Source organism: Metschnikowia bicuspidata (assembly GCF_001664035.1).
Source record: "Metschnikowia bicuspidata var. bicuspidata NRRL YB-4993 chromosome Unknown METBIscaffold_1, whole genome shotgun sequence".
Lineage (NCBI taxonomy): Eukaryota > Fungi > Ascomycota > Pichiomycetes > Serinales > Metschnikowiaceae > Metschnikowia > Metschnikowia bicuspidata.
The window spans coordinates 1,277,736-1,289,877 of record NW_017387731.1 but is presented as its reverse complement, the minus strand read 5'-3'; the positions used below and the strand labels follow the sequence as shown (position 1 = coordinate 1,289,877).

General features: G+C 52.9%; 4 protein-coding genes across 4 annotated transcripts; 3 read left to right on the top strand and 1 right to left on the bottom strand.

Moving 5' to 3' along the window:
* Positions 1–416: 416 nt before the first annotated feature.
* METBIDRAFT_37387 (acetate uptake transporter family protein) lies at positions 417–1,208 on the top strand (the record flags this gene model as incomplete). The annotated part of the gene is made up of 1 exon (XM_018856869.1): positions 417–1,208. The coding sequence occupies one exon, from the start codon at positions 417–419 to the stop codon at positions 1,206–1,208; it is 792 nt and encodes a 263-aa protein (XP_018713545.1).
* Positions 1,209–2,138: 930 nt separating this feature from the next.
* Positions 2,139–3,968, bottom strand: KRE30 (ATP-binding cassette family ATPase; the record flags this gene model as incomplete). Its single annotated transcript, XM_018859371.1, has 1 exon — positions 2,139–3,968. The coding sequence occupies one exon, from the start codon at positions 3,966–3,968 to the stop codon at positions 2,139–2,141; it is 1,830 nt and encodes a 609-aa protein (XP_018713544.1).
* Positions 3,969–5,993: 2,025 nt separating this feature from the next.
* Positions 5,994–6,341, top strand: METBIDRAFT_9379 (uncharacterized protein; the record flags this gene model as incomplete). Its single annotated transcript, XM_018859370.1, has 1 exon — positions 5,994–6,341. The coding sequence occupies one exon, from the start codon at positions 5,994–5,996 to the stop codon at positions 6,339–6,341; it is 348 nt and encodes a 115-aa protein (XP_018713543.1).
* Positions 6,342–10,141: 3,800 nt separating this feature from the next.
* UTP9 (Utp9p) lies at positions 10,142–12,142 on the top strand (the record flags this gene model as incomplete). The annotated part of the gene is made up of 1 exon (XM_018859369.1): positions 10,142–12,142. One exon carries the CDS (start codon positions 10,142–10,144, stop codon positions 12,140–12,142), a length of 2,001 nt encoding a protein of 666 aa, XP_018713542.1.

Sequence of the window (12,142 nt, the reverse complement as noted above, 5' to 3'; positions counted from 1 at the left end):
TCATCCCCATCCAGCGCTGGCCCTAACACCGGGTCGTCTCGCATATATCAGGGACTGCACATACTATCGTCCCTGGCTCGTCAGCCTTCGGCGTCGGGTCACCTTCGAAACGCCGCGCTGTGTGCCAGAAGATGTGGGGTTGCAGTTCTGCGAGGCCATAAACGCGCAACCAGGCGCCAAACCCCGGTCCAAACGCCGAAGGGCGGGTCCAACTGTTCGTTTCACGTCGACGTCCTGTAGCCATTGCAGGAAGTGACCCCGACCCGCTTTTTGAGAATGTCCCCACACTCTCAGGTCTTATATAATGAAGAATTCTCCGCAATCGTGCGATTATTTCATAAAGCACAACTCATCGAAAAATAGCCTAGCGTTCATCGGGCCTCTTCTACACAGCTGATATTCGCTCTTCATTAACAATGTCCGAATCTTTTTTTGACGAGGCAAAGCCCTCCTTTTCACACGATAGTGTGTCGCGTATCAGAACCGAGGGACATGGCGACGAGATTGTGGTTTTGGGAAATAAACGGTATTACAAGCACGAGCTCATGAGGGCGTTTGGCGGCACCTTGCAGTCGGAGCGGCTCGCGCCTTTTAAGGAGCCGAAATTCGGAAATGCCGCGGCCTTGGGCCTCACTGCTTTTGCCACCAGCGCGTTTGTTTTGGGGCTCTCTTTGGCCGGTGCAAAGGGCATCACGGTGCCCAACATCACTGTAGGCTTGTGTTTTTTCTATGGAGGCGTGGTGCAAGCGGCAGCGGGGATCTGGGAGTTGTTTTTGGGAAACACGTTTGCGGGAACTGTCTTGTGCAGTTTTGGCATGGGCTTCTGGATGTCTTTCGGAGCCATGAACGTTGAGGCGTTCGGCATAGTGGCTGCGTATGGCACCGACACTGAGATGTTGAGCAATGCCATTGGGTTGTATCTTGTGGGATGGGGCATTTTCACGTTCCTCATGTTGCTCTGCACGCTAAAGACCACGTTGGCTTTTATGGGGCTATTCTTCACGCTTGACATTGGCTTTTTCGTGCTTGCCGGATACTATTTCACAGCGGAGCCCAAGCTCTTGACGACGGGCGGTGTGTTTGTGACTATGGCGGCATTGTGTGGATGGTACTGTGCATTTGCGGGTGTGGCCACGCCGGAAAACTCATACATCGTGCCTTTCTCCTTCATGCTTCCTGTGTTTGGCGAGTCCAAAGCGAAAAAATAGGCAGTTGGCGATCGGGGGAATGGGACAAAAAAACACTTTTGAGTGAAAATCGCCTGTGGCTGGTACACGTGGCATGGAAACATAGGGTTCATATTTTGAATAAGTATAACTTCCAAAGCACGGCTAATCTGGTGCAACGCATGGGATGGGGATCTCAGTTGCATGGTCCTCTCTCAAATCTTGCTATCTTTCTGTAACTCCGAGGCTGGCAATATACATATAGAGGCGAAAAGCACTGGATGGCCCAAATTGTCTATTTCGTGGTCTTTCCACACGGCGCAGCTTGAAACCGTACATGGCCAACACGAGTCTTGTTTATCAGATTTGGAGCTGTGTGGGACAGAACAGCCAGACATCCATTCCTAGGCCAATAAAATTAAGCGAAATGGGGCCTCCACATTTATAGTTCCGGCTGCTTACTATTCCATCTCCTAAATTCCATCCGGAACACAGCAGCAAGAAGAATGTCACAATTTTACCTCGGGAATTGAAAACAGAACATATTCTATTGACAGAATTCTGAGCTGTCAATGACTCTATTTCTCTATGGTTGCTATGTCATACTCATCTTGAAATCCCAGATTTTCAGTTCCTTCATTGCTCGTTTTCACACAACTCATCATCGCCGACTTTCCAGACGACGTGTACTTTGAAAACAAAATATACCTTTTCGACGGCGAAAGATTCAAGAGCACCGAAACTCCTAATTTTTTCTGGTAAGAAACAGGTCGATGGAAACAACCACAATTAGATTTTCGTTGCAGTTCTAGTGGTGTCCACTTTCCTCTCGGAACAAACAGAATGCTCATATAGCGTTCGGGGTGCAGTCTAGACACATCGATACACGACTCTCGTCAATAAAACAATATATATTAATTCACGTGAAACTAAACCCGTACGCCACTGCCTAGATGCTTCTCCTTGATACACTTAGATCACGACAGCAGAAGCCAACTTCTTCTTGTAGTCCAAGATCGAGCCCTCCCATCTGGTGGCCGTCTTGTCTTCGATGACATAGATATCCTTTGCGACTTTGTCCAACAATCTGAAGTCGTGCGACACCACAACAACACCACCATTGAAAGCCTTGATGGCGTCAGCCAACGAGTCGATAGTGGACAAGTCCAAACCGTTAGTAGGCTCATCCAACAAGATCAAGTTGGGGGACTCAATGGCCAACAAGGCAAACACAACTCTGGATCTCTGGCCCTCGGACAAAGTAGCCATCTGCGAGGTCTGGCCCTCACCGGTCAAACCGAAACGGCCCAACTGCAGTCTCCAGTACTGGAAGTCTTGCGAGATGCTGGAGAATCTGTCTCTGACAAACTCCAAAGGCGTCTTGGTCAAGTCCAACTGGTCTTGAGAGTGCTGAGAGTAGACACCCAACTTGATGTGCGTGTGCTGGATGACTCTACCCTTTTGAGGCACCAACTTACCCTGGAACAAGTTCAACAAAGTGGACTTACCCACACCGTTAGGTCCCACGAGGGCAACACGAGAGTCCATGTCAATACCGATGTCCAAATGTTCATACAAGTTGTCCTCGTCCTTACCCGAGTAAGAAAAGGACATGTCGTCGAAAGCCAACACTGGAGGAGGCAACTTCTCGACATCAGGGAAGCGGAACGTGAAAACCTTGTCGGGAACAACGGGCTGGATCAAGCCATCGGCCTCCATCTTGTCCAAGATCTTTTGTCTGGACTTGGCCTGTCTGACCAAGTTGGCGTAGGTACCGGCGGAAGCGATGAACTTCTTGATGTGGGCAATCTCATCCTGCTGCTTCTGGTAGGACTTCATCTGGTTCACCTCCAACTCAGCACGTGTCTTCACGTACGAGTCGTAGTTACCACCGTACTGCATGATTGTCTTCATTCTCATGTCAAGCATGTTGGTACACACACCGTTCAAGAAATCCTGGGAGTGCGAGACCAAAATCAACGTACGGTCCCATCTCTTCAAGTACTCTTCCAACCACACGCATGCGGCCAAGTCCAAGTGTGCAGTGGGGTCATCCAAAAGCAAGAGCGTTGGCTTGACGAAAAGCGCCTTGGCGAGCGCCACACGCATCTTCCATCCACCGGACATGTCCTTGGTCTTCTTGTTGATGGTCACACCCGTGAAGCCCAAACCGTGCAAGATCACAGCGGCACGAGACTCGAAAGTGGAGGGGTCCATGGCGTCGATACGCTCATACATGGGCTCCAAGGATGGGTGGTCGGGGCCGTCCTCGACAATGATTTTCTCGACCTGGTCCTCCAAGTTCTTCAATGCACCCTCGGCCTCTCTGACCACATACTCCAAAGCAGAGTATTCGGAAGGCTCGGCTGGCTCGTTCAACAAGTACACATCGATGTGGTCTGGGATGGGGAACTCCCGGGCCGCCAACGACTTCAAGAAGGTGGACTTTCCGCACCCGTTCTCACCCAACAAACCGTATCTTCTGCCGAAGTTCAACTCCACCGTCGTGTCCTGGATAAGGTTCTTGCCGTGGAAAAGCAAAGACAACGACGAGATCTTGACATCCTTCGATGTAGGCAACGACTCCAAAACACCGGTCGTGACACGGTCCGAAAGCCCGTGCTCGTCCTGCTGCAACTTCAACTTGGCAATCTGAGCCGCGGCATCGTCCACATCCTTTTCTTCGGAGTCCTTGATGGCCTGCTTCTTGGTCTTCTTGGTGGTCTTTCCGGCGGCAGTCTTGGCGGCCTCCTTCTCGGCACGCTTCTGCTCTCTCTTAGCTTTGGACGAAGAAACCGACATGCTGCTAAACTTTAAATATGTGTTTGGAAGAAAAAAAACCAGTGGTTTTGCTGCTGCTGCTGGTGTGGAAAAAGCAGGCTAGGTGCGGTGCATTGAAAACTGGCTGGGCCAGCGGTGCAGAGCATCGGCGGGCGCACCTGCGAAAAAAAAAGCTTCAGTGTGCAGGCCGATGACGTTTTTCTTTTCGCACCCTGTTTTTTAGGCTGGTGTTGCGGTTTGGGGCCGTGGACTCTTACGTCATGGCGCTGTATTCCCGAAGGACTTGAGAACTGGCAGTATGAGTCCGTTTTTGTAGTGGCCCGTAGTGAATTTTGGTGTACGCACTAATGCTGCCAGGTTTGGACTGGCTGTTTCAAACACGGCTGCGAGCGCCCGGAATTGGTAGAATACCTTTAGCCAATTTTGTAAAGGATGGCCCAACCTATTGGTGCTGATGTGTAGTGCTATGGGTGATTTCGGCACGTGCTTTTGGGCACGGGAAAAACCGGGAATTAAAACTGCCGGCTTGTTTCAGTTTAAGGTGTTCGTGACGCAGCCTATAATGTGCCTGCTATATTGGAAACTAATCGAAAGTCCAGATAATCGTGGCGATGTGCAGTCCCGCTCGGTGCGTTGAGGTCCAATACATTCATGGGTTGGGACTGGTGACGGTGATTCCGCCACTTTCGCCGCCTCCGTCAAAGACAATGGGGCTTTAGAGGTTTGTTTGCGCTTTTTGGGCCACTTCTGGAAATACCAGGTATCTCGTGTTTTGCCGGGGCGGTGCATATATCATCGAGTTGTGCGATCGTCAAATCTGCTGTTTTGGCGCAGGATGGAGGTCATAAAGAACATTTGGGCCACAACAGACGCTCCGAATATTTTTGGTGATCTCGGAATTTTTGTTCGTCGTAGAAGGCTGGCAGCGAGCCAGCCGTAGATGTCTCTTTGATAGCAAACATTGCTCTTCCCTATGCCGGTCGCAACGCGAGCCTCCAGGAAGATTATGGCCCTGCACGTCAAGATAATGGCTGGGTCCATTTTGGAGCCTGTCGTTTGGCGATTCCCTGGATGTCCCGTGTTCGACTTGGGCTCTTTGAAAACCGCTAATCTCTTCAGGACCGAATTTCTGGTTCTGCGCCCGAATTAAAGCGGGGGTTTTCTAAAAGCTGGAGCCACGAGAAGACTGTGGTTCCTAGCGTCCGCCGATATTGGGGTCGGCTGCACCTGTATTGATCAGATGCCTAATTAACGGCTGATTTCAGAACAGGACGTAAACAAAGATCCGGAAGGAGCCAGAAAGTTGGGATTCCGTGAATATCGTTATACTCACCGGAGAAAGGAGATACTGACCCAGCTTTGTACATATAGGTTTTTATTTCTGAGCACCACGGCCTGAGAAAGTGGCGGCAGGTGGGCTCGCCGTCTAAGCCAAAATCCATGTTATATGGGCGTGTGCTTTGAATGCCAATGTCACAGATCTGTACCCAATGCCATTCAGCGGCCACAATAAACAAGTGTTTGAGAAGAACGCAGAGTTTTTGCGCCAATCTGGGCGTTTTCCGCTGTATAATGAAACTGCTTGAACAAAGAAAAAAAAATCACACGTGCAGTAGAAACGAAAACCACCAGGTCAGCCTTAGGACGCGGGTCTTCCATAAGCAGCCCGCATTAAATCAACATACTAGGTAAAGATCCAGCACAGGCTGCAGGCAAAAGGGCCGGGCAGAGAAGGAACCAAACCGAGCGAAGCCCTAAGCCCGGGTCATTTTGTCAGGGCCTATTTTAGCATTCTATTGCAACAGAGTCCTTTTTAGCAAAGCCTATTTAGGGCCCAGCTGAGCAGAACCAACACTATCTGTATTCATAAGCAAGACGCAGGTGTCTTGTACAAGCATCAGGACCGAGAATGCTGTCGTTGCCAGAAAACGTGAGTTTGTTGTGCAAACTAACTCCACTGTTGCCAACTAAAAGTAACTTTTGAACTTCGGGCTTACCAACGATTGTATCGTTGATATTGCCGTAAAAACTAGTATTTTGTCCGCCATGCCAATCGATGAGGATGTGACGATTCCATTGGGAACCGTTGTTGGACCAAACGTGATGGCAGCGTACCATCAGCATATCTTGTCGCTCAGAATCGGCCCGGCTGTTGATTGTCACAAGAATGATGTTGTGTATGAAGATACTGAGCAAAGAAGAACTTCGTGCATCACGCCGGGTACGTTGAGCAATCTCCATTCACCAACAGAGCATAGAAGATTTACAACGACAACGAGGTCTACCCTATCAGTGAATGGCAAGCAGGGTAAAATCATGATGCTTGCTAAGCAAATGCTCTTGGCTGATTTTAATTTTTTCATCAGCATAAGGACACAGTTTGCCACGCAGTAACTTTGGGTCATCAGGTATTATTACCATCAAGCCTCGGCAGCCGGTGAGTTCACCAACCAGTCGCGAGCCGACACAGGTATTGGTGAATGGCCAAGGCCAAGGGGCCTGTCAGAAACGATGACATTGTTGTTGGGACAATTTTAGGTTTCACGTGAATTCCAAGAGTGAAGGATTTCCCAGTCATGCCTGTGAAAACATGCAGTATCCATCTTGTTCCATCAAGCTTCTTTAACAGGAATTCAGGGTTTGGCCTTCCTCAGTCCTCACGGTCTTTCTACCAGTCTGTGTTGGCTTATTTCGACGTTCCAAAATGTTGCAGATGCTTGTTGTTGTAAAACCCACTTGTAATTTTATAGATATTCATACCAAGAAATTATAACTTTCTGTGGAGGCGCCCCTTGTGTGATTTTTCATTACCTTGAGGACTATTGAGTTGAACAGCTCATGGTGGTGTTTGGAAGCAAATTAGTAGCTGGTTAGTCAAATGTCCAGAATACAAACCTGGACAAAAGCTGATCCATAAATGACGGTACAGCAATGGTTGCAAGTTTACATCATCATGTACGTACAATGTGTTTCCTGATCATTACGTTGCAGTCACCTTTGCACATCTTGCGTGGGCTATCCTGTGTTTTTTTCTGGCATAAATATGCTTGTAGTTATCGGAAATAAAAACTGGAAGCATGTCCTTTCTCAGGATATAGACAAACACGCTTCAACTAACTTCCAAAAAGTACCTGAGGCCTCCAGATTCATAACGTTTTTGAATATTGATCAGAGTATGTCCGAAAGGGAATTAAAGGAAAGGCCAGCTTACCACCAGATTGCTTAAAGTATGTTTGTGAGCTTTTAGTGAACAGGAGTCAGGTTGAACATTGTAAAATCGAGCTTTTGTGAAATTCTTACGTTTAGTATGGATATACATGTAAGCCGGTAATTAAAACTGTCAAAACACAGTAAGAATAAACATTGACCATCAAACATTACCAATATAGACACTGGGAACGAATTTGAAGTCATGATAAGGAACAATGTTTATGTTGTTTCCTCTTGATGCGTATTAGAATGAGAAAGAAAGTTGTGTTTTCGACGCTTCAGCAAAACTGGTATCAAAACATGCAAAATTGCCTATTTCAGTCTATGACAAGCAATAATCTGTCTCTTTCTGTAGCTTTGATCCATTGTTAGCGTCTTTCCGAATCTGAGTCAGTATACCCCAGAAACTATACCGATATTTTCAGTGAATACGAGGCGATCAGGCACATGGAAGCGTAACGCATTTTTCTCCCGATTTGACTATTTTACAGCAAATTTGGACAGCAAATTTGGGGTATTTCAAGTTACTGCTCGGTCGACAAAACAAACAAGCCTATTATGATTGTGCGTGCGATGTAACCAGGATTGAATAATCCAAAACCAGTCTCTTCGAAAGACATTTTCAATATGCTAGCCAAGATAAAGATTAGGAAACATTTTTAAGCTTAGAGAATAGTGTGCATGAAATCTCTAGCTGATAATATCAAAGAAAATGCCAACAAAAAAAGGAGAGATACACTCGGATGACAGAGTTGCCGCGTGTTTTCGGCGGCTGCGAAACTTAAAATACGCGGAGAGAGCAAACTCTAACGGATTCTTCACAGTAGAACTTGAAAAGTCAGAAAGAACGACCAAAGCCTTGGAATAAACAGAGCCCATTCAAGCAGGGCCCATTTGAGGCCTGTTTAAGCAGCGCACGATTAATCAAATCCTTTTGAAACAAGGCTTATTTCAGCAGAGGCCATTATAGCAGGTCGTGTTTTAGCAGAACCTAATTAAGCCAAACATATTTAAGGCCCAATTAAACAGAGCCCGGTTTAGCAGAACCCATTAAGGCTCAACTAGGCAAAGTCAATTCTAGCAGGGCTTATTTTAGCGAGGCCTAGTGGAACAGGTCCCATTTCAGCAGGGCCCACGTAGGGCCAACTGAGCAGAAACTATTTCAGTAGGGCCCATTTAGGGCCCATTTCATCACCCCAATTTACCAGGCCCATTCCAGCAGAGCCCATTTAGGCCCAAGAGCCCAATTAGGCGGAGCCCAATTTATCAAAGCCTTTGGAAAAAGGGCTCATTTTAACAGCGCCCATACAGTGTTAATTGAGCAGAGCCAATTTAGCGCTCCTTTACTTTAAGGTCCGGCTAAAGCCTAATAACAGGACCCACTTCGGGCCCATTGAGACGAGTTCATTTCACCAGGGCCAATTAGGCCAATTTTAGCAGCGCCCAAATAATCAAAGCCTATAACCAGGCCATTTCAGCAGTCTCCACTTCAACCCATTTATCACGCCCGGCCCATTCTGGGCGGGCCAACTCTGGGCGGGCCCATTTTAGCAGGGCCCATTTTATCATGGCCCATTTAGGGCGAATTGAGCAGAGGCCCTTCTAGGAGGCCGCATTTTGGCAGGCCCACTTAGGTCCAATTGAGCAGGCCCCAATTAATCAAAGACTAAGTCAGCTTGGCCCGTTCGGTCAAACAAATCAAACCCCATTTTTGTACGGCCGAATTAGGGCCCATTTCACCAAGGCCCATCCCAGCAGGGCCCAACTAGGGCCCAACTTATCAAAGCCTATTTTACAAGTTCCATTTATGCCCAACTCAGCGGGGCCCAATGAATCAGGTCCTAATTCAGCAGAGCCTATTTTGGCAGGGCCTATTTTAGCAGGCCGCAGTTGAACCTATTCAGGCCCATTTGGGCCCATTCTGGGAGGGCGCATTCAGGCCAATTGAACAGCGCCCATTTAGGGCCAAATAATCAAAGCCCAATTCAGCAGCGCCCAACTATGGCCTAATTTATCGAAGCTTTTTGAAACCGGGTCAATTTTAGCAGTCCCCATATGAACCCGTTTCATCTCGCCCATTTGGGCCCATTCTGGGAGGGCCCATTCTAGCAGAGCCACTTAGGGCCAATTGAGCAGGTCCCAATTAATCTAAGACTACTTTATGTGGGCCTGGTCTCGCCCAATAAAACAAACCCCGTTTTGGCGCGACCCACCTAGGGCCTATTTTACCAAGGCCCATTGAAGCAGGGCCCAGATAGGGCCCAATTTATCAAAGCCTATTTTACAAGGTTCCATTTTGGCCCAATTAGGCAGAGTTTATTTTGGCAGGGCCTATTTTAGCAGGCCGCAGTTGAACCTATTCAGGCCCCATTTAGGCCAATTGAGCAGCGCCCATTTAGGGCCAAATAATCAAAGCCCAATTCAGCAGCGCCCAACTATGGCCTAATTTATCGAAGCTTTTTGAAACCGGGTCAATTTTAGCAGTCCCCACATGAACCCGTTTCATCTCGCCCATTTGGGCCCATTCTGGGAGGGCGCATTAAGGCCAATTGAGCAGCGCCCGTGGGCAGGGCCCCGTGAGAAGGCGCCAACTCAGCAAAGCCTATTTAAGCTCGGCCCGGCGAGCAGGCCCCGGTTCACAAAAACGACTACGTGCGCTGGCCCCGTTCAGGTCCCACAAAAAAAAAGCTATTTTATCTGGGCCCGGGCTCGCCCAATTTATCAAGCCCTTTTTTTGCACGGCCCATCCAGGGCCCACTTCACCAGTGCCCATTTCACCAGGGCCCATTTCGCGCAGGCCCATTTCGCGCAGGCCGCGCGGCCCCAGTCCCATCGGCGGCCCCATCCGCGGCCCCATCCGCGGCCCCATCGGCGGCGCCTGCACACACGGCGCGCAGGCATCGGGCAAACATTTTTCGCCAGCAGGCCCGGCCTTAGCCACGGCACAGTACGACTTCTCCCGCCCCTCCTCCCCACATCACACCATGGCAGAGCCCTACAGTTTAGTGGACGATCTGGGCCAGTACCTTGCGAGTATCGTGGCCCGGCCCGGGCGCAACGAGGTGCAGTTCTACCCTCTCTGCGGCGGCGGCGAGCAGCTCATCGACGAGGCGCAAATCACCCGGCACGAGTTGCAGAGCGGGCTGGACATTGTCGCGGCCACGTGGCTCAACGAGCATGCGGATGCGCCGGCGGCGCCCAAGGGCCAGAAGCGGGCGGCCCCGGGCGAGACCAGCACCCAGACCGGAACCCAGGCCCAGGCCGAAAACAGCACCCAGGCCAAAGACAGCACCCAGACCGACACCCAAACCCAGACACAACCCCAGACACAACCCCAGACACAACCCCAGACACAACCCCAGACTGACACACAACCCCAGACTGACACACAACCCCAGGCCGAGGCCCCCGCCGAGCCCCTCCTCGCGGTGGCGCTCGCGCTGGGCGAGATCTGGACGTTTCTGCCCCGGCGCGCCGTGCGCGTGGCACAGGCGTGCGTGCCCGAGGCCGCGGTGTCCTTGGCCGCGGCCCACGCGCGCAACCACGTGTGGGCGTGCGGCGCCGCGGGCCTGGTGTTCCTCGTGGACGTGGTGGGCGGCGCCGTGGCCAAGACCATCCGCGTCAGCCGCGTGCTCGCGGAGCCCTGCGCCGTGGTCGCGGCCTGCCGGCACCAGGCGCGGCGCCGGCGCAACACGGCGCCGCCGCAGCTCTTCTTCGCCGCGCTGGCCTCGTTGCGCCTCGTGGACGGCGCGCGGCTGCGCGGCTATGTGGTGGCCGAGTTCGCGGCGCGCGACGACGGCGCCGACGACGCGCGGCGGCCCATCTCGCACGTGGCGCCCGTGCCCGGCGACGGGCGGGCCGTGGCCGTGGCGCGCGCCGGGTCCGGCGCGGTGTCGCTCTTCGACGTGGCGGCCCCGGCGCAGCCGCCCGTGGTCTTGCCGTGCGGCAGCCTGGACGTGCGCCGCTTGCGCGCGTGGCGCGGCGGGTACGTGGTGGCGTTCACGGCGCGTGGCGCGGAGGTCTTCCTGCTGCACGCGGCGGCGCCGGCGGGGCCCGTGGCCGTGGTGCGGGCGGCGGGGCCCGGCGTGGTGCTCGAGAACGTTTTCCTCAGCGCGGCGCACGGCGTGGTGGGCGTGTTCTACGCGGGCACGCAGCCGCGCTTCGTGCGCGTGGCCGCCGCCGCCGCGGCCTTGGCGGGCGACGTCTCGGTGCCGGCGGGCGACGTCTCGGGGGTCGCCTCGGGGGTCGTCTCGGGAATTGCCCCGGCAATTGCCCCGGAAACCATCACGGGATTCGCTTCTGAAACCATCTCAGAAACCGCCCCGGCCGACGCCCGGCTGGACGGCGCGCTCCTCGCCGAGCTCGTGGTGCGGCTCGGCGCACAGCCCCCGGAGCCCGCGGCCGTGGTGGCAGTGTGCGCCGGCTGCGCCCACGAGCCCACGATCCGCGCCGTGGTGTGCCTGCTCGGGCAGCACGCGGACCGCACGCTCGTTCCCGCGTTGTTCGAGGCCGTGGCCGGCCACGTGGCGCGCGACCCGGCGCGCAGCGACTCGCTTGCCGTGTGGCTCCGGTGGGTACTCTTGGCGCACGGCGGGCAGCTCGCGGGCGCCCGGCAGCACGCGGACAGCTTGCGCGCGTTGCAGCACTCGCTCGCCGGCGGCGTGCCGATGATGGGCCGCATGTTGGCGCTCCAGGGCCGGCTCCTGTTGTTGAAGGCGCAGGCCGAACTCCGGCGCGGCGGGGGGCATGTGGCGGGCGAGCTGGACAGCGAGCTGGAGGCCGTGCTTGGCGTGGGGGGCGCTCTTGCCCTGCCGCGGCGGCCGGCCGAGGCCGTGATGTACGCCAACGGCGAGAACGACGACTCGGAGGGGTTTGAGGATGGCCTTGAGGATGGCCTTGAGGATGGCCTTGAGGGCGACCTCGAGGGCGACCATGAAGGCGGGCACGGCGCAGACGCGGCCCTGGGCCACGGCGACGGCGCGTAG